This window comes from Diadema antillarum, unplaced genomic scaffold (genome assembly GCF_040938485.1).
Source record: "Diadema antillarum isolate AM-2024a unplaced genomic scaffold, OU_Dant_1.0 seq00001389_RagTag, whole genome shotgun sequence".
In the NCBI taxonomy this organism is placed as follows: domain Eukaryota; kingdom Metazoa; phylum Echinodermata; class Echinoidea; order Diadematoida; family Diadematidae; genus Diadema; species Diadema antillarum.
Window position 1 is genome coordinate 8,612 of NW_027272144.1, and position 23,153 is coordinate 31,764.

Genomic DNA, 23,153 nt, shown 5'->3' on the forward strand with positions numbered 1-23,153 from the left:
GGGGGGGGGGGGAGGGCACGTCTCTGATTCTCCCATGAACAAACAGTCATCAACATACTGACTCATTGTATTAACTTAGCTCAATCACTTCCGGTTCTAGAGAAAATCTGTACAGATTCCTTGCAGGAGGGGGGGGGGGGGACCCCTGGGGCCCCCCAGGTGGGGCATGGTGCCCATTTGATGGAATTGAGATTCTATCCCCCTAGGGATGTTACCTGCCAAGTTTGGTGAAAATTAGTGATCCCTGGTTTTCAAGAAAAAGATGAAAATTTACAATTTCGGTCCAAATTTAGGCCCCCTGGGGCCCCCCAGGTGGGGCATGGTGCCCATTTGATGGGAATGAGATTCTTTCCCCCTAGGGATGCTACCTGCCAGCTTTGGTGAAAATTCATAATGGCATTTTCAAGAGCAATATGAAAATGTACAATTTGGGCCCCATTAGGACCCCTCCCAACCCCCATCCCCTGGGTCCCAAGGGGGGCACCCCTGATTCTGCCATGAACAAACTTGAAACTACAGTCATCTATGTACTAATTCATAGTATTAACTTAGCTCTATCATTTCTGGTTCTAGAGAAGAAGATTTTTTAAGATTCCTTAATTTTGGGGGGTTTGGGCCCCTCTGGGGGCCTCCTAGGTGGGGTATGGTGCCCACTTGAACATATTGAGATCCTATCCCCCTAGGGATGCTACCTGCCAAGTTTGGTGAAAATCGGTCCAGGGGTTCTCAAGAAGAAGATGAAAATGTAAAAGTTTACGCACGACGGACGCCGGACGAAGAGCGATCGCAATAGCTCACTTGAGCCTTCGGGTCAGGTGAGCTAATAATATGGACTGGCCATGAGGGGGATACAACATTTATTGCCTGAACTGGAATTGCATTGCCAAATCGAAGACCAGGGCAATACAATTCTAGTGAGGGCAATTAATGTCGTATCCCCCGAAAGTAGACAGTCCACATCATTATCATTACCCATTTCAGGCATCTTGAGCAGCAAAATAAATCATAACAATGTAAATTTTAACAATTTTCCACTCAGAGCAAGTCGAGCTCTACAACACACTGCGCGCTGCATCCCTATACACAGCTCAGGTAAGCGGCGCGTGTATAACAGCTTACTCACACAGGCGCAGGGATCGTCCCCTATTTTTACGTGTTAACCTATGGCAATTTGCCCTCTGTCACGAAACTCAGGTATGCGACGCGCGTAGAAACAGCAAGGCTCACACAGTAACAGCGATCGTCGCTTAGTTTTATGTGTTAACCTATGGGACTTTGCCCTTCGTTGCGAAACTACTCCGCGAGAAACTGTTATCAACAGCAAATTTTCCTCACTGGGAGCTCAAGTGCCCGGATGCTATATTCCCCTCGTTTTTAACACGCAAATCCCACAGGTGTTTGTCAAAGAGGGGAATATGGAAAATTTGCTCCTCTTTTCCCTGCTGGAGTGTAACCCCACGCGGGAAATACAATTTCAAAGAATCATAGCTCAGATGCCTGATACGGGTAATAATAAAAGTTCTTCTGCTTACGTACAAAATTCTGAATGAGCAAGCCCCCAAGTATCTCACAGATCTTGTTTCTTTAAGTTCCATTACTTCCTCAAGATCCCAATGCAATTGACTCCTGGACCTCGTACTTACACAAAATATGGTGATCCTGCTTTTTCTACAATTGCCCCTTCTCTCTGGAATTCTCTACCTGCCTATATACACAGGGATGCCAGTGGCAAATTGCTCTTGGGCCGGAAATTTTTTTTGTGAACGAAACTGATGTGCGCGAAGCGCACATCACGAGCGCGAAGTCCCTTCGGCCGGGGTCCAGGGCCCGCTCAAGGGCCCTGGAAGCTCTGGGGTTCTAGATGCTCTCTGGTGCAATCTGAGCATTTCTGAGAGCTCTTCTTCCCTCAAATCTAATCCAGAGAAATGAATTTGTAGCAAAAATAAAGAAGTCCTAGTGCCGTAAACTCCGTAGTTTTGCTTCGTTCAGCTGACTCGATCGACTCCCCATACTCTCTCAGCGCTGTAGCTGTAGCGAGAGCGCAGCATGATCCATGCACCGCACATCATCGCCTAGAAACACCACACGTTGTTCGATCGCGATCGCACGTGCCGGTACATTGTATAACGCTTTCCAGACAATAATGTGGTCGTATTCTAGAAAAAAAAAGGAATTTGTAGCAAAAATAAAGATGTCCCAGTGCCGTAAAATCTGTAGTTTTGCTTCGTTCAGCTGACTCAATCGACTCACCACACCGTCTCAGCGCTGTAGCTATAGCGAGAGCGCAGTATGATTCATGCACCGCACCGCACATCAACTACATAAGTACATCGCATAGAAACACCACACACTGTTCGATCGCTATCATCGCACGTGTTGCATGTCCCAGCTAGCAGCAGCAACATCGCGCTAGTTTTTTATGACAGTCGTTTTGTGATATTCTCATGCCCAAGTATATGCGAAACATACTACGGAAATCGTGAAAGTGAATGTCCCGTAAGTTTAGATGATCATATTTTTTCGTTTTTCTCTCTTTCTTTCTTTGTTTCTTTCTCGTGTTTTTCGGCTTTCCCACACAGACGGAAATAATATACGTGATATCACGAAGCCGGAAATTGGACACCAAAATATGAAAAAGCCGGAATTCCGGCTATTGCCGGAAAACTGGCATCCCTGTATATACATCAAGCCACTTCCGTTAATCAGTTTAAGACTCTGCTGAAGACTTATATTTTTAGTAGATAGTCCTTTGGAATGGTCCAGTTGTGGGTCGGTTGATGGAGGTGCACACTGATTTTGATTTTCAGTACTTGCATTTATACACTGTATCTATTTTTTGTATTTTTGTATTATTTTGGTCTAAATATTAATTTTTTCCGGTAAACTGTGCACTTATTAAGCGCCTTATAAATATATTCTATTACTATTATTATTAATAAATAATATGGATTTATATTGCACTAAATCCACTCTATAGAGTGCTCAAAGCGCATACATACTATTATTACCCAGGTGTCTGGATGCAATTTTTCCTGCCAGCACAGACAGTGCTCTCTCTCCACTCCCTGGGGAGCATTCCAGCCAGTTGCCATTTTACAGGAGCGCACATGCTGATAAAACCAACATAAACATTCTAATCCTACCAGGTAGTGTGGTACCCATTTGTACTCCTGGGTAGAAAGCAGCAATGTGGATAGAGCAGCAATGTGGATAAAGTGCCTTGCTGAAGGGCAAACATGTCGGGCTTCGTGGGGCTCAAACCCATGAACCTAAATCAAGCTCATGTGATTCAGAGACGTGCGCCCTTACCCACTCGGCCATGACACCTCCACATGTGCAACAATTTGTACACTTGACTGAAAAGGTCATATTTATCTTGTGTGGACAAGGTTATGCTTATCACCAACCTTATACTGGAGAGGGAGCCGCTCAAAGTTTTTGGTGGTTTCTGGAAACAACCAGTCCACGTGCTTGAAGTCAGATGGTTTGACACGATGGTCTTTACCTGCTGTCTAAAAAAGAGTAGCAAAAGAAAATATTATACCATACATGAGACAGAATGCACTCCAAGCACTAAAAGTCTGCAGAACAGGTAAAATATATGAATTTACAGCATTGACAGTTAAAAACATAAACATAACAGTGCTTTGGAAAGTTTTGAAAGAATGGTTACTGTATACGCTATATATTTCGCGGGGGTTTTATTTTCGCGAATTTCGCGAGTCGGGAGCTATTCGCGAATTTAACAACACGCGAAAATATTACCTTCCAAAACGAATCCCATGCCTTGATGATACGAAAATTTCAGTACTAGTAGTAAACTGTACCATGTCATGGCTTACCGAACAGACCATATACTAGTACTGTGCTGGCTAAGCTTGTTTACGTACATATAGCACGTCCACGTCTACTTACAAATACTTTAGAGAGCCAATCCATTATCGCAAGGGGACCACTCATCAGAAATCTAGCGCGATGGACTTAACCACTTCAAAAATGTTGAATTCTAAATTACTAGTTAGCAGAGTTTGGGAAGTTTTTTTTTTCATGCAGTGTATAGCTAGTATCATTCTTATTTGCTAGTAAGTTGAAAATTCACACTTTCTTTGCCACTTCATATTTTCTCTGGTCCCCCAATCGCGAATTTAACCACTCGCGAAAATGTGTGACAGCGGCAATTCGCGAAAATTTATGTACGCGAACATTATAGCGTATACAGTATTAGCTAGGGCATGATAACAGAACCACATCTAATATAAGGACAAGTTTGTTTGTAACTTTTTTTTTTACTGCCATGTCCAAATATAAATACTTCATCTATTTGAGCGTAATAGATATCAAGAGAGATTACACTTAAAACAACAGCTCATATCTGTCAAAAGTCAAGCAACATTAGGCAAATAAGTACCCACTAAGGTATGCATCTATAATGTCAACAGGGTACTCTACTCTCTATCACAGATACTTAAAACAACATGAATATTATGCCATTTACACACCTACAAACTCTTCAATGTTCATCTATTCTTGCATCTTAACCTGTGGAAGAGTAAGTCCCAAGTATACTTGGGCAGGCGTCAATGGGTAATGAGACGAGTGTTATTGCAAAATCAGCTTGCCCTTCACAGCTTTAATAGTATGTACGCCTTGACATTACTCAGATGTCCTTATAATCGACACAGTCACATGTTTCATGAATTTGGCCAGCTGTACATGCCTTGGTTAAATGCAGAAGTTTAGTCTCAATCTGTTTTTCAGGCTTTTCTCTGAGAGCATTCAATGTCCCCAAATGACAGGATGGCAATTCACTTGTGCGAATGCAGTCAAGCAGTACATGTTTCCCCTTTCCACAGTCAACCGCATGTGCCATCAAACAATGCAAAATATCAATTGGACATGAGATTATGAATAGAGTCCTTCTGCTGTACACTTTATGGGCACCTGAATGGGCTCAGCGAAAGTAAAAATCTAGAGAGCTCAGCTTTGATGGTTATGTGCGTCTTCATATGAGTTATATATCAAAACAAGCCCACTATTACGTTGCAAAAAGTAAACTAGACAAAAATACATGCACTTTTATACAGAAAAAGAACAGGCATTGATATAAGAATCTCTAATCTTTTGATTAAATTTCTGCACATGGTTAGCATTACAAAAATTAGAACTATTGCTTAGGTCAACAGCTCAAATAATGAGAGAGTAGTTCAAGCCACATATTGCATGAATTTTATGAAAATTTGCCATTACCATGCCATGGTAATGCATTGCTCCATACAGACAGCAAAAGGTGTCTCGCACATATACCAAAATTATGCACCCACGGAATAACTACCACAAAAAATTCGCAACGAACTGCACATGCCTGAAGGATGATTCCAGAATGTAGTTCGATTTGCACAGGATCAACTCTGCGCAAATCTCTTCAGTTAAACACCGCGACTACAGTTGTTCTTGATCCCATGCATTTATTATTGTGCTAATTCCAATACATCATACCTCTACTCTGCACACACTCTTCAAGTTTTTTCTCAAATCTGTTGTTACTTTGTTTGTCATAAACATGGGAAGGTTACACAAATCTTTGTTATTCCATATATAGTCAAACCTGTCTATAGCGGCCACCCAAGGGAGACGAAAAGAGTGGAGGTTACAGACAGGTGGCCGCTATAGACAGGTTATCTGACATTTTGTGTGCATTGCCTACATGAATGTATTGTTGCATGCATTAAATATGTAGTATGTGTACACGTGTGCACGCGTGTGCTTCATGCATTGAACAATGCCGGCCGGTATTGATCGAGTTGTTGCATAGTAGCATGCGTAGGCCTACTTAAAACAAGATTTTTTATGTGTATTACTATGACTGCGGAGTGGCAGGTGAATGCAGCGGTGGCCATGGCTAAACGCTACCCATAAATGACAGGCACGGCTGCGAAGCAGCAATACGTGCTGAATTATATCAGCTCGGCTGCGGCTCCGTATGGGTCTATGGCCGCCATAGACAGGTTAAAGTCAACCATGGGAGGCAAAATTGGTGGCCACTGGCCGTGTTAGACAGGTGGCCGCTATACACAGGGTTTATGACACGGCTTTAATTTCTCTAAGGGGGACTTTTCAGTGGCTGCTATAGGCAGGTGGCCACTATAGACAGGTGGCCACCAAGGCAGGTTTGACTGTACTGGATATCAGATTCTGCTATATTCATGTAGAGAATGTACATCAAATCAGATTTTGTAAACTTAAGGTATTTGATCCGGTGGAAAGATCACAAGGTTGTGTTAGGACACTCGTATTGCTGCTGCTTTTGCTCTTCCCACACAGTACACAGGCATCCATCCCACAATAGGTGTGGTGAATATGCCAATGTCTTTTGTGTCCTTGTAGGATTTCTCCCCCTCCCCGCTTTTGCTTACATATTCTCTCTTGCTTTCGTTGTACCCTCAAAATGTCATCTTGTCTCCGGATAGGACCTATACCACGGTACATAGGTCCTATATCAGAGACACTTTGTTTCATCACCGTTGATCCAGTGGGCATCATTGATACTGATTGGTGCCGATAACGTGCTTGGTATTCAAGACATATCCTTTTCTCCACATAGTACTACGTATGCTAGGATTAGCAGTATCGCTAAAACCCCAAACTCTCATAGCACTCCCATTCATAGTACGCATTCATAATTTGCTTGGAGTCTTGAGAAATGAACAGGAAGTGTGTGGAAGTCACATGACAAACTTTGCAATTTTTCAGTGATGAGCGTTCATTACAATTACAGCAAACTGTACCTGGAGTGCAAAATTTCACACTCTGGCTTGCAATTTTTCTGACGAAGTTTTGGGAAGCTCAGCAACCATCACCTACACTTTGCAAAATTCTAACTTTGGAAAATTTTACTTGCAATGTGAACAGCAATAATGAAACAATTTACCTCTTTAATGCGATCTTCATCTGTTTTGACAGGAATTCCTTCTAGGAGAGGACCAATTACATCTGGTGTGAAGAATTCTCTGTGGTTCTGTGGAAGCAAATTTCACACACAAAAAAACATATCATCTGTGTCTCCATTTTGATGAGCTTAATAAAAGTTTTCAAAGCACAAGTTCTGTTTGTTGCACATTGACTGCACATTGTCTTCGTTCAAAATGGGGGGGGGGGGGGGGGGGGGAACAGCTGGTGCAAAGACTTTCCAATAAAATGAATTTGGGAAGTTAGCAGTTTGCCGAGAATGATTACGGATTTCATCCCTTTTGACCCTTTACACCTGTGATGGTGTGTTGAAATTCATGCTACCTGATTTGGCTTTCCACAGATTATGCAAGATGATCTACTATGTATATTGTTTAAATTTTACGCAGGAGTGCAACATTCATCTCTAAACTTAAGTACAGTCAAACCTGTCTATAGCTGCCACCTAAGGGAAACAACAAAAGTGGCCACTATAGACAGGTCAGTGGCCATTTTGAATTTCAACATTTGCATGGTATAATAGCATAAACTACGGCATATAATTCTTAAACAAGAGACCCGCGGGTCTAGCGCTCACCTGAGTATCGCAAGTTCACCTTTCACGCAGTCACTAATCTAAATTATTCACAGCTCTACCAAAATTTGACCAGGCATTCTGAAGTACATGTAGAAGATGAAAATGTACAATAAGGGCCCAAATTTTTAAAGATTCCTTAATTTGGGGAATTGGGGGCCCCCTGGGGCCCTCTGGGTGGGGCATGGTGCCCATTTTGATAAATTGAGATCCTGACCCCCTAAGGATGCTACCTGCCAAGTTTGACGAAAATCTATCATGAGGTTTTCAGGAAGAAGATGACAATGTACGATTCAGGCCCCCATTTGGACCTTCCTAACCAACCCCCCCCCCCCCCCCCCCCCCCCCCCCGCCCCCAAGAGGGGCACCCCTGGATCTCCTATGAACAAACTCGAAACTACAGTCATTAATGTACTCACTCATAGTATTATCTTAGCTGTATAACTTCTGATTCTAGAGAAAATTTTTAACGATTCCTTCATTTGGGGGGTTTGGGCCCCCCTGGGGGCCCCCTGGGTGGGACATGGTGCCCATTTTAACAAATTGAGATCCTAACCCCTTAGGGATGCTACCTGCCAAGTTTGGTGAAAATGGGTCATGGGGTTCTAAAAAAGAAGATAAAAATGTACAATTTAGGCCCCATTAGGACCCCTCCTCACCTCCCTCCCCTGGGTCCCAAGGGGGGCACCCCTGATTCTGCCATGAACAAACTTGAAACTGCAGTCATCAATGTACTAACTCATAGTATTAACTTAGCTCCATCACTTCTGGTTCTAGAGAAGAAGATTTTTAAAGATTCCTTAATTTTGGGGGATTTGGGCCCCCTGGGGGTCCCCTGGGGGCCCCCTGGGTGGGGCATGGTGCCCATTTTAACAAATTGAGTTCCTAACCCCCTAGGGATGCTACCTGCCAAGTTTGGTGAAAATGGGTCATGGGGTTCTCAAGAAGAAGACGAAAATGTACAATTTAGGCCCCATTAGAACCCCTCCCCACCCCCCTCCCCTGGGTCCCAAGGGGGGCATCCCTGATTCTGCCATGAACAAACTTGAAACTACAGTCATCAATGAACTAACTCATAGTATTAACTTAGCTCTATCACTTCTGGTTCTAGAGAAGAAGATTTTTAAAGATTCCTTAATTTTGGGGGGTTTGGGCCCCCCTGGGGGCCCCCTGGGTGGGTCATGGTGCCCATTTTAAGAAATTGAGTTCCTAACCCCCTAGGCATGCTACCTGCCAAGTTTGATGAAAATCGGTCTTGGGGTTTTCAAGAAGAAGATGAAAATGTAAAAAGTTTACGCACGACGCACGACGGACGACGCACGACGGACGACGGACGACGGACGACGCACGACGGACGACGCACGACGCACGACGGACGACGGACGCCGGACGAAGGGCGATCGCAATAGCTCACTTGAGCCTTTGGCTCAGGTGAGCTAAAAACAAACAAACAAACAAACAAGCCAGCAAATAAGTTTGCATGAGCAGCTATAAAATTGAGATTTTTTAGTGGTACAATTTACTTCATTTTTTCATTTTCTTTTTAATAGCCTACTTCTATTCATTTGATTTTTAAAATAGCATTTTGAGCCTGTGGAACTGGCTTGTACTGGTTTTCCACAAATGGGGTTCAAGAGTGAGTTCGAGGGGATTGATAATGTGCAAAGCTGACGAAAAGAAGAAACAATACCCAGACAGATATCCCATTGTCCTTATTCAAAGGATCTAAATCATGAATTAGTCGGCATCTGGGTAAAATTCTACGATGTTATTACGAGCTGTCTCTGCCTTGATTTCTAGCATTCAGGGTGGCATTACTAAAGTCTAGATCTAGAGGTTTCAGTCAAGTTAGTGGAAAGACAACTTTTCATGACAAAGATACAAAAATATAAAGATACAAAATGAGTGGCTGCCACCCGCATTAGGCAGGTGACCGCTATATTGAGGGTCTATGATACAACAATTTGTGTGGGGGATTTTTCAGTGGCTGCTACAAGCAGGTGGCCGCTAAGACAGGTTTGACTGTAATCATGTTAAGTTTTACATTGTTTACAATGTTTATCACAGTTTATCCACGTGTGAAAAGGAGCTATTTTCATGTGGATTTCATTATTCATAAATGAATGTCAAGACACTGTATTTACATTATTTCTTAAAGAATTTCTCTAAGGAATGTAAGAGAAAAGATAACATGTAACTGAAAAGTTTTTTATAGTTCCCTAAATTTGTCATACTCCATTAACACATGAAAAGCTAGTTTTTGTTGTTGTTGCATGGGAGTATTGCATAAAAATGTTTGCGTCACATGCACATGCATGTGGTACTTGCTTGTGTATGTACAGCATATCCTCATAATAAAGAAATGTTGATAGGGCTTGGCTTGTTTTAGGGCCCTTTCTTGTAACTCCTCTGGAGATGTTTTGTACTAAGCACTCATTATCATGGGCAGGTTGATGGGAGGCAAGTCTGTAGAATTTTTAGCACCTTGTTACTGTGAGAGTTAAACTGGTATAAAGATAAAAAAGAAAATGTTTTTTTTTTGCCTAGTATAGGTACTTTAGAAAACCGAGTACACATACTGGTAAAGAAACATGCTTTGTTTGGTATTTGTATATTTGAAATTATACACTTCATTGATTATATGCTAGAGGCCAGTAAAAGAGAAAATCTTGGGGAAACTTTGTATATCTCTTTCATTCAATCTCTATTATTTGAAGATATGATTATTGTCTTAATTCATTCAGAGCAAGCATTTATAATAGTTATAAGAAATCTTCTAAAATTGTTATTAGATATCAACCAATGAGACTAAGGATACCTGTGTCCAGTATTGTACACAGAGAAGCAAACTTACTATTCTAGGGAATGGTTTAGTCAGTGTCTCAATGGGAATGGATGTAAAGTTTTAATGCCATGCTCAATTATTATTACTTCTTTCTGTTTCATTAGTGTACTTAAATCTCGAGACAGTAATTATCTACTCATCACCTGCACATTTTTGTTATTACTTGCACATTTTTGTTAGTTATCACTGAATAAAATAGGAAAAAACATTAATACCATAATTTCACTTTCTTGTCCAGTAATTCACTACTTATATCACTAGCACATTTTTGTTAGTTATCACTTGCACATTTTTGTTAGTTATCACTGAATAAAATAGGAAACAACGTGATACTACAATTTCACTTTCTTGTCTAGTAAGTCGATGGTGTGTTTGGTTTATTTAAGCAGCATGAATGCAATTTACACTCTTGATCACACAACACATGGCTCAACATCAATGATTTTATATTAATGTAAGTTAGATTTTACAACTTTCAACTTGTGAGGGAAAACATTGAATAATAATATTCAAAAAGATTTATTACAGAAATACATCTTCCATTTTCCAGCTATATGATCCCAAATTCATAATGTGCACCACAGTTAAAAAAACAAAAACAAAACATTTTCTGTCAAAACTAACCTTATTGTAAGGCTCCAGACTGGCTAAGATGTTGCTAAGCACACTGAGGAGAACCATCTCATCCTGAAAACCACTCCAGATATGGGCCAGATTGATGAACTGAGGCTAATGGGGGAGAAGCAGGAGAAAGATTAGATTTATTACCAAATGTGATTAACTCCACACCACACTCTTTCCTAAAGCCCCCGTTCCACTATCACGATTTGGACCCCGATCTGTCCCGATCTAGCAGATCGGGAGAGAGTGGCAAGAGCGTACAGGGATCGGAAGCATCGTAGCAGCAGCGTGTGGAGGTCAGGGTTGGAGCGGGCATTTTTTCAGATCGGGAAGAAATTTTGAACCGGTTCAAAATTTCTTACCAATCTCCCCGATCAGAATTGATCGTAGCGTAGTGACAGCGTAAACGCAGCGGGGAGAGCGTAGTGACAGCGTAAACGCAGTGGGATGAGCGTAACAAGGTCTTTCTGAGCATAGTAACATCGGCACAAGAACGGGAAGTAATTTTAGCTGTAATTTTCGAAGAAGAAGAAGAGATGAAGAAAAAGAAGAGAAGAAAGCAGCGAAGCAGCTACCCAAAAGGCGAAGAAAGAGAGACTGCACGTGATGCTGAAAGAGGAGGAAGAGGACATAGCAGAATTTTGAAGAATATGAAATCATCTACAGCTGGAGGAAGACGGACTATAAAAGCAAGGACATCAAGAAAAAGCCTTGGAAAAATCAGCACATCTTTGTTTATACAATGCATTGCTGCAAAAGAACCGTGAGTTGAGGAGCCTCTTCGAGGTCCACAGTATATTTCTTCGGTTCTGCATGCTAATAAAAGTTGACTGACTGCAGACCGACAGTCGAATTGGGGTACATCGGGGCACATCGGGCACTTTTCAGCTCTCTGAACGGGGTAACAGCGTGATAAGATCGCATAGATTGTTCAGAGCGTAGATACAGCGTGCATCGATTGGATAACATCGGCAACATCGCACTGACAGCGTAGCTACATCGTTCAAAAGCGTACCGGCAGCGGCAGAGATCGTAATGTCTCATTCCCTATCATCGTAGTAAGAGCGTAGCAAGCACTTGGTAGTCGTACTGCAGTGTACTTAGAGCGTTCTAACATCGTACTGTGTCCAGATCGGCTCAGATTTTACCCGATCCTTCCCGACCTGAGAAAATTGTCAAATTGTAGCGAGAACGGCATAGTGGAACGGGGGCTTAAGAAGAGATTTGTCCCTTTTTGTTTTTTCCACAAATCAGGTTACCAAGACAGCACGGAGTCCAACACAACAAACAAAACTCTTGCGCCTCTATTTCTGAGGCCAATTTGATGTACTGTAAATCGTCTCAAATTATTTTAATACTGTAATATTTTTTCCAATAAAGTTTCTGCCTAAAATGATTCAATAACGATGATTAGGGTTCATCAGACAATTGAAAAGCATAATTAGCACAGAAATATTGACAGCTTATTGTATATGCACAGGTTTATAAGAATGCTTTAAAGCTGTGGAAGTAGTTTGTTCCCCATTGTTTGTTTAATGTAATCATGGCAAGGCTTGGTCAACTAAAACAGGCAATATGTCTTGTATAGCCTCATCTTGCATGATGCCATCATGTGTACAATCGTGTATTAAAACATAATTTTAAGTAATTCAAAACTTTTAAAGTAAATCTAACGCACAAAGTTTTGCATTGGATGGATGGCATGAATGACCATGCGGGACCATCCATAGCTGGCTACAATATACAGGACGGTGAAACTCATGACAGCCAGATTGGGTATGACAAGGCACTGCCTAGAAAGCACTCTTTTAACTGTTGTTCAAAAGTCTACTTTGGTGTCATTCTTTGAGCAGGAAGTGCAAAAAAAAGAAGTGTGCTGTGCACTTTATATAATCCAATGTTACTGTATACCAAAATGTCACTATGAGGATAAAAATGATAATGATAACACGGTGCTCACCGCTTAATCAGGAAGGGTCGGGAGACAAGTTTTTCTCCTGTTTAAGCGGTGCTTCCGCATAAGCGGTTGCTGATATTGGTCTGTGCAAACCACACAACATTAAGCCGAGTATGTGGGCATTACAGTAAATCAAACCCGCTGTTAACCACAGCAGCAAGTACACGTGCACTATGACACGCAGACACAAAACAGCAATAAGAAAATTGCCCCTTATTTTTCAGTTCAGGGCAAAATACAAATTTGTCAATCAGTCGTAATGAAAACATTTCGACAGAAGAATTTCATGAATTTGAACTAGAGCACTCGCACAGGAGACCCGTTCGAGCACATGTATCCCCCGAATCCGTCTCCCATACCCCATCTGGATTACTTTTTAGGCCAGAATGTTATATAATATGGCAACTGTCGCAGGATACAATAAAATCTGATGAGAAATGAGGCTAGTATATAGCACATGCAAGGAATATGACATGTCATCCTACAAAAGTTTGAACAATGAGAGCGCTGGCAACGAAAACTTGTGTTACCTAGAATAACTCCCCATAAACCTCAATAGCAAGTTCGAATAAAATCCGACAAGAAATCTGGCTGATAGAGCATGCACAAGAAATGTGACTGGCATCCAAGTTGGAGCACTGAGGGCACCACCACCACAAACTGTTGTGTCCTACATGTACATGTAGAATGACCATCCGTTCACCGATCCTTAGCAAGTCTGAATAAAATCCCATGGGAAATGAGGTTACATGTAGTATAGCACATACAAGAAATATGACATGGCATCCTCAAAAGTTGGAACAATGAGGGCGCTGTCAATGGAAACTTTTGTTACCTCGGATAACCCCCCACAAACCGCCATAGCAAGTTTGAATAAAATCCGACAAGGAATGTGGCTTATAGAGCGTCATGGTATACAAGAAATGTGACATGGCCTCCAAGTCGGAACACTGAGGGCGCCGTCACCACAAACTGTCGTGTCCTTCATGTAGAATGACCGCCTCCTTAGCAAGTCGGAGTAAAATCCAGTGAGTAACAATCAAGTTATTGCTTAAATAAGCATTTTTGCAAATTTTGACATGATCAGGGTGACCTTTGACCCTGTAAAAGGTGGAACAGTGAGGGCAGCATTTAGGTATAGGTGTATAGATTTGACTATGATACATTTACATACCAAATTTGAAAAAAATCGGTCAAGAAAAAAGGCCAGCGTCGCACACACAAGCAGACCCTGTTAAATTTACCTTTTCATGTATACATACGGAACAAGCGAGGGCGCCACCACCGAAAACAATAGGCATCTTCATTTCACTATAATGCACCTTTTTGCTCAATTTGAAGAAAATCTGATAAGAAATGTGGCTGATAGAGTGCGCACAAGAAATGTGCATTGGCATCCAAGTCGGGACACTGAGGGCGCCGTCAGCACAAACTGTCATGTCCTTCATGTAGAATGACCACCCATACAGCTCCTTAGCAAGTCTGAATAAAATCCGTTCAGTAACAATCAAGTTATTGCATAAATAAGCACTTTTGCAAATTTTGACATGATCAGGGTGACCTTTGACCCTGTAAAAGGTGGAACAGTGAGGGCAGCATTATCAATAGGTATAGGTGTATAGATTTGACTATGATACATTCACATACCAAATTTGAAAAAAATCGGTCAAGAAACAAGGCCAGCGTCGCACACACAAGCAAACCCTGTTAAATTTACCTTTTCATGTATAAAGATGGAACAAGCAAGGGCGCCACCACCAAAAACAATAGGCGTCTTTGTTTTACCATAATACACCCTCATGCCAAATTTGAAGATGATCGAAGAAGAATTGCAGCCAGTAGAGCGTTCACAAGAAAATATCTGCGGCGGACGCGGCGGCGCAACGAGGCCATATCCATAGTATCCTCCGAACTCTGTTTGGGGGATACAATAATTACGCAGTACCTGCTGCATGCTACAAGGATTAGAACCAACACTTGCTTTCGGGCAGAAGCTTGGTGGTCTAGTGGAGGTGACGCCTGTCCAGAGCTCAAGTATGTATGCCCATGATTTTTTATCATGGCTACTACTAACACACTGATCAATTCAGTGCTTATTTACGTTGATGTAGGGCAATTTGTCAATCAGTTGCAATGATGAAATTAATTCATGATATCAATATTAGGTGTGGCATACTCAGGTAGACTTATACTGTGCAGTGATTGATTTAAGAGCACCATTTTGTGTTTTTCCTACACATGAATCGGAATACACTTTAAACAGCTTTTTCATGTTTGGTATAAACAATAGAAAGTTTTTATACAGATAAATAAGATATATATCTTACTTGCTTGTAAATTAATGTTTTGGTAGGGCCCTGTGGATCAGCTGGATCAGTGGGGAAGTAATATCCATTCAATGTTCTCAGGGAAGATGTAATCTCTAGTCACTCTTGTCTCATGGTTGATATTCCTAATGTTTGCATTAGTACATCTTTGCCATTTTGTATGGAAAATTGTGCTCAATGTGGGATGTAGGGTGCTGCATATCACATCACAGCATTTTCATGAAATTGTGCAGTTTCACTATTCATATCAGTACATTTACCATCATGTCTTTTAGGATGGAAACTAGAAATGTCGCTAAGGCGACTGGTATGCCTCCGCCATAATAGACTAGTCAATCTACCCCCCAAATGGCCAAACCCGGAAAAAATGGCAACAGAATTTATTTTTTCACACACATGTTCCACTGATATCCTTAAACAACATACAAAAAATCTAGAGGAATATAGGTGGGGGAACCTGTCTAGAATAGGATCCAAAGAGAATGTGTGTTTTGCCACGTTGTAAGCACAACCACATGCGTTGTTTTCTTGGTGTGTGTTACACAAAGATGCTCTTTGTATCCAAGCTAACATCTACCCTTCATTTACATCATTACATCAGCATCCAGTGAGACTGGCTTCCCTGTCTGTACACTAGTTGTGCATGGTCTTCTAGGAAAGCTGGCATCTAGAGGAATCTAGAGGAATATAGGTGGGGGAACCTGTCTGAAATAGGATCCAAAGAGAATGTGTGTTTTGCCACGTTGTAAGCACAACCACATGCGTTGCTTTCTTGGTGTGTGTTACACAAAGATGCTCTTTGTATCCAAGCTAACATCTAACCTTCATTTACATCATTACATCAGCATCCAGTGAGACTGGCTTCCCTGTCTGTACACTAGTTGTGCATGGTCTTCTAGGAAAGCTGGCATCTAGAGGAATCTAGAGGAATATAGGGGGGGGGGGGGACCTGTCTGAAACAGGATCCAAAGAGAATGTGTGTTTTGCCACGCTGTAAGCACAACCACATGCGTTGTTTTCTTGGTGTGTGTTACACAAAGATGCTCTTTTTATCTAAGCTAACATCTAACCTTCATTAACATCATTACATCAGCATCCAGTGAGACTGGCTTCCCTGTCTGTACACTAGTTGTGCATGGTCTTCTAGGAAAGCTGGCAGTTCTCTGATCGTCTTTTCAGTACATAGTCTTAAACAACCTTCAGACATGGATCTTTGTGTGTTGTGCAATGAGTCCTTGACCAATGGACAGTCAACTGTTGTACTGGGAGAAAGGGGGAGCAGTGGTGTCAACGAAGCAGCTGAATTACGGGGGGACAACATTGATGTATGTGCTGGACATTCAGTGCATCAAAAGTGTAGAAGGGACTACACCAACAAAAACATATTAATCAGTCGTGATCTGAAAGCAAAGCTAGAGGGTAACACCTCAACTACTGGTCCCACTCTGCGTTCACAGGAGCCGGTGTTCACATTTAGTAAGCACTGCCTATTTTGCGCTCAACCTGTACAGCCTACCGGGAAAAAGAAAGCCACGATGACACAGTTGTCTTTCCTGTGAGAGCGGAAGATTTCCAGGCTACAGTAGAAAGTATATGTAAAGAACGGCAGGACAGCTGGGCTGAAAAAGTTCACAGCAGGATTGAGCTTGCACAAGATCTCCATGCAGCAGATGCGGTCTATCATCAAGTGTGCAGCATCAATTTCAGAACTGGAAAGCAGATTCCATTACTGTACCAATGTTCAGCTGATGATTCTATGCAGAAACAAGTAGGACGACCTATAATGTCCCACAGAGAGCATGCCTTTCTGAAAGTTGCTGAATACTTGATAGAGAATGATGATGAGCAGATAACCGTGACTGATCTAGCAGACAAGATGGAGGAGTTCTGCGATGAGCCTTACAGTGTGACGTACACGAAGCAAAAATTGCAGGAGCATTTTGGTGACCAGATTATCATCACTTCCATCAATGGTAAAGCCAATGTGGTGACATTCACTAGCACAGCATCAGCCATACTGAACAAGCTCTATGAGACTCCAAAGATGACCGATCGTGAGGCTGAAAAGATGAGAATGGTAGCAGCAGCAGCAGAAATAATCAAGAATGACATAAAGTGCACAGAGACATCGAAAGCTGTCTACCCAACACCAGATGATATTTCCTCCATGGAAAAGAACAATGCCATTATTCCTGAATCCCTCAGACTCTTACTCAGAAGGATTTTTTAGCGAAAAGAAAGCAGAGGTGAAGATAGCCTCAGTAGGGCAGGCGATTGTACAGGCAGCCAGACCAAGAGTTATCATTGCTCCCCTTCAGATTGGCCTTGCAGTGCAACTGCATCGTCATTTTGCATCAAAGTTCTTGATTGACTCCCTGAACAAGCATGGCTTTTGCTCTTCATATTCAGAAGTGAAGAAATTTGAAGTATGTGCAGCAGCTACACAGGGCACAGATATCCCAGGTCTCACTCCTGACCATTTTGTTCAGTATGTGGCAGACAATGTTGACCACAATGTGAGAACACTGGATGGGCTGAACACATTTCGTGGAATGGGCATCATTGCAGCTGTGACCCCAGGGGTAAAGAGAACAGAGCCTGTGCCAAGAGATTCAATACCAAGTGAAGCAACGTTTGCAAAGGCAAAGATCAACATATGCTTCTACAATAAACCATCGGAGAAGCCTTCAAATCTTTTGGTATTCAACAGAACAAGCATTGACTGCATTGATGAAGCATACAAGCTGGACCTTCTTTGGAATGTGGCATGGCCTTTGTGCTCCCCAAGGCCTGGATGGTCCGGCATGATGCAGACTATCAGTCAGGGAGGCTATCCTGGTAAATCATCTGTGACATTTTTGCCAATGATAGACATGAGTTCAAGTGACATGAGCTGTGTGTACTCAACCCTGAAATTTGTCTGCAAAGAAGCTAAGCGGCAACATGTAACACCAGTTATCACCTTTGACCAGCCCTTATGGTGGAAAGCAAAGATGATAATCACCAATGAACCTCCTGACAGTGAGCTGCACTCAGTTGTACTGCACCTTGGTGGCCTTCACACAGAGATGAGCTTCCTGGGATGCATTGGTCAGATCATGTCAGGATTGGGTCTGCGAGAGCTTTTGGAGGTTGTGTATGCACCGAATGCAGTTACTCACATGCAAAGTGGAAAGGCCATTGCTAGGGCAGTGAGAGGACATATCCTTGTAGACTCTGCTCTGAATGCAATGGTGGTAGCCAAGACATTCAACTTACTCCTACCGGAGAGAAGTACCAGTGATCATATGGGGCAACCTGAAGCAGCAGAAGAGTTCACAGAGACAGGAAAAGATGGAGCCACACTGGCTGAAAATCCTGATGATGATGATTTGCCTGCTTTCTTGCATGAGGGTGTTGAAGTGAGTATTCAGGAGATGGAAGTCACCAATGACGTTGATCCCAACAACCATTCTGAATTAGAAGTTGCAGGCATGAGTGAAGACCTTTATGAGGCCATACAAATGTATGACAAGCTCATGGAAGGAGAACTATCTGCAGAAGAAGTGTGCAGTGATGGCCATCTTGAAAAGGTTCACAAACGTGTACAAGAAGAAATGGAATCAATGAAACAACGTACAGCACGTCTGTGGATATAATATATGGAGATGATTTATATTCTAGGCCGCTTCATCAGAGCAGAGAGAACTGGAAATTGGAAGCTCCATCTAAATACTCTCCAGGAAATGTTCCCATATTTTGCTGCAGCTGGGCACAGTTTATATGCCAAGTCAGTAATGATCTATGTGCAGCAGATGCTCAACCTGTCACAGCAACATCCCAGCATCTTTGAGGCCTTTGAATGTGGGCACCATGTCATCCGCAGAAGTGATCGATACTGGGCTGGACTATCATCAGACTTGGTGATAGAGCAGGTACTTATGAGAACTATGAAGACAACTGGAGGACTAACACGAGGTAGAGGCATGTCTGAGGCCCAGCGTGCACAGTGGCTGCTGTCAATGCCAGCTTACTCAAATGTGAATGGTGCAATGCAGGAATTCACAGGCACAGACTATGTGACAAGTGATCAACATAAAGACATATCTCCAGCCAGACAGGCAAGAGATGATAAAGATTCCAATGGTCTCTTGGAGTATCTGCAAGTAAGAGATCCCTTTTGCTCAGAGGATTCCTCTCTTTGAAACATTGCAACAGGTGTGACTGCTGAGGCTACTGTAAATGCAGACACGGCAAAGATGGTTGGAATGAAGATTCTGGAGTCAATGGAGGGTGTCAGTGCAGCTGAATACACATTCAAGAAGGCATCACAGGTGGTGACAATGGACTGCAAAACTCGAGAGAAAGTAAATGGGGACTCGCTTCCCGTAAATCCCCAGTTGCTTTTTCAGTGGTTGCTTACTGCGGCACATGCTAGTGAAAACATAGCTGAAATCTTCCAATATGAGCTCTGCAGCAATCCAAGTTCACTTTTTGAGTCATCAGGGATGCCTAGACAAGCAAACAAGCCAGCCCTTGCTGATGCCATGTGGACTGCTGTAGGCAAAGGCAGTAGCATGCCAAGCCAAACAGGGAATAATATGCAATATGAACTTGATGGTGGATCACTACTGCATAGAGTCCCTTGGCCCCGAGATGCAACATTTGATTCTGTGTGTCAAATGTATGTAGAATACGTGTGCAGAAATTTCAAGGACTCCATCGTTGTCTTTGATGGATATGAAGCAGGACCCTCCACCAAGGATGTCACGCATCTCAGGCGGTCTGGGGGTGTGGTTGGGGCACTGGTGACTTTCGTTGGAGGCATGCCAATCAGGACAAAGAAGGATCACTTTTTGGCAAACAGTACCAACATACAACGGTTTGTTTTCATGCTTAGTGAGAGATTGGAAGATGCTGGCTGCAAGACTGTGCATGCTTCTGGAGATGCAGATGTGCTGATTGCAAAGACAGCACAAATGCTGCTCAGAAAGCCACCACTGTCATCGGAGAAGACACTGATCTCTTGGTTCTTCTGTGTCACCATGCAGATCTGACATCCTACCCACTGTTCTTCCAACCAGGTCGTAAACAGGGAAGCAAAAAAGCTAAAGTATGGCACATTCAGTGGACTGTTGAGGTGCTTGGTGCAGATATTTGTCATTTGCTACCATTTGTGCATGCCATTGCAGGGTGCGATACTACTTCACACATCTTTGGCATTGGAAAGGGTCTTCCTCTGAAGAAACTGAAAGACTCCAACTTCAAGAAGCAAGCAGAAATCTTCTGCAGCAGTGAGGCTACCAGACAAGAAGTACAGCACGCTGGTGAGGCAGCACTTGTCTGTCTGTATGGCGGCAGTCCTGATGAAGAGCTGAATAGACTGCGATACCGACGATTCTCGGAGAAGGTAATAACCAGTACATCATCTGTCCAGGTGCAGACTCTACCTTCAACATCAGCAGCTGCCCAGTACCACAGTGCCAGAGTCTACTTCCAGGTTCAGGAATGGATGGATAATTGTCATTTGAATCCTGAAGACTGGGGCTGGTGTAATGTTCGTGGGACACTCCAGCCAAAAATGACAGACTTGCCGCCTGCTCCAGAATCACTCCTGAAGGTGATCAGGTGTAACTGTAAGACTGACTGCAATACAAGGAGATGTACTTGCAAGAAACTTGGCCTTGATTGCACACCTGCTTGTGGAGAGTGCAAAGGGGTTAGCTGTACCAACTCACCAGCAATCACAATGGACAATGCTGATGATGTTTAAGAACATGAAGAGGCAATGGTGTAATAAATGAGAACATGAACATATACTGCATTGAAATGAAGAAAATATTTTGTAAATTAATAGTTTGAATGTGTTTGGGACACTAATTTCCTCAAGTTACCTTTTAAAGAAACCACTAATCCCATTTTAGCACATGCTTGTATTCGGCGGAGGAGCTGAAACATAGGCGAATACACCCATTTTATAATTCCTATGATTTGCAAGCTTTCCCCCACCTCCATTTCTCTAGATTTTTATATGTTTCTTGCAAGAGGTATGGGAGCTGGAATCTGGAAAGAAAAATTCTGTTGCAATTTTTTCCAGGTCATACCACAGGGTGACTGGACTATAATGCATGATTCTCCTAATAGATCTATAGTACATGTGGACAATATGTGGTTACATTTTCACAAAATTGGCAAAATATCAAAATGACAAGTTTGTCACAAATGTGTTGAATGTTCACCTTCCTTGACCTAGGTTTAATTGGATGAATAGGAGAGCATGTATTTGGGGATTGAAGGACTTTAACTTGACTTTGACCCATTCATAAGTTTATGCATTACATAATTTTCAAGGCATGGAGCAAAAGTGCAATTTCTGTATTGAAAAGTACATTGTTACCGTTATCATCTGGCCTTTGACCCTAAAATTCATAGGATAATCACTGTCAGGCAGAACACGCTTTAAGTATGTAGAAAGTTTCAAGATAACTTGAGCCACTTCCGAGATATGGAGGAAAAAGTTAGTTCAGCACTTTCCCTTGATCTTTGACCTTTTGAAATTTGAGGCAAAAAAAAAAGAAAAAAAAAGAAAAAGTTTAAAGAGAATCTCTATTAGGTTATACATGCATACACCAAGTGTAAAAAAAATATAATCCTGCTGGCATTGCATAAATGAGGGAAATAGTAAAATTTTGAAGTGTTGCCCTTGACCTTTGACCCCTGACCTTTGACCCACAAACCCTAAATTCTCTAGATAATCACTGCCAGTCAGTACATGTACACTCAGCAAAAAAAGAAAGTAAACACTCTTTCGAAATCATATTTTTCATAGAAGATTTTCATCTATGCAGGCAAAAGGAGTTTGTACGCACATTGGCGCTCTTTTGATTTAGATTCTGACTCATGTTGACATCAGCCAATCAACGTACGCACTGTTTCGCTTGAATGGTTTGCTCGTTTTGTATATATTGTTATGTTCGCGTTTCTTGTTTCATACGTGCGGTTCTACTCTGAAGAGTGCACGTCGAAAACGTTCAGTAGCAGTATGTATTTGTTTAACACAATTTAGAAGATTTTTAAGAAAATCAATGTATTATATACCATATTAAAGGTAATTTAATTGGCTATCAAGCTAGTAGGTTGATTAAAAAGAAAACTTTACGCATGAGTGAGCACATTCGTTTTTGTACTCCAAGGCACAAAATTAAATATTGCAAAAATTGACATGTTCTCTTTAATTTGCAAATGCCCATCACAATAACATTGACAACAAAAGACCAGTTTAACACAATGAGAGACATGAATGAAATAGAAAAAAAATAAGTTGTTGTTCTCTTTGTCTCTTTATAACCTGTAAGAAAAACAAAGTAAGAAACTAAAGGGGAAAAATAAGAATTTTCTGTCAAGTCAAACTTCAAATGACAGAGAATAATAAGCATAAAGATGATTGAATGAGCAGAATTTCTTTATTTATATCTTTTAATCTAGTGATTTAAGGATCCATGTGAGAATTTCAAGAACCAGACGTTATTTACAATTTCCTTATTTGAATAAAAAGTTCAAATTTCTACCATTTTTGTTGATTATTACTTCTTCTCTTATTTCATTTGAATTTAGATTTGACATGAGATGCTTTATTTTCCTCCATAATTTCTAGCCTTCATTAATCTTTTGGGCTTTAAAGATATCAAAGAGATCAAAAGGTTTATTTTTGCAACTTAATTCGTGTTTCTTTTTGTGTGAAATTTGTTGTTTGTTCTTATTGTTCTATGGAAGAGCACATACGCATGAATGGCAACTTGTTCAGTTTTGCAATTTTTACTTTTGTGCCCTGAAAGAAAAAAATAATGGTGTTCACTCATGCGTAAAGTTTCCCTTTTTGTTGAC

At 41.7% G+C, this 23,153-nt stretch overlaps 1 protein-coding gene across 1 annotated transcript in view; it reads right to left on the bottom strand.

Annotated features, from left to right (window-relative positions):
* Positions 1 to 3,407: 3,407 nt before the first annotated feature.
* LOC139708921 (cilia- and flagella-associated protein 206-like) overlaps positions 3,408 to 23,153 on the bottom strand; it is a gene marked incomplete at its 3' end in the record, with an annotated part of 117,420 nt that continues 97,674 nt past the window's right edge. The window contains exons 9-11 of the mRNA XM_071620885.1: positions 11,010 to 11,114; positions 6,929 to 7,015; positions 3,408 to 3,512 (exon numbers count right to left, since the gene is read on the bottom strand). Of these exons, the coding sequence (XP_071476986.1) occupies positions 3,408 to 3,512; positions 6,929 to 7,015; positions 11,010 to 11,114 (297 nt within the window). The remainder of the gene's footprint in view (positions 3,513 to 6,928; positions 7,016 to 11,009; positions 11,115 to 23,153) is intronic.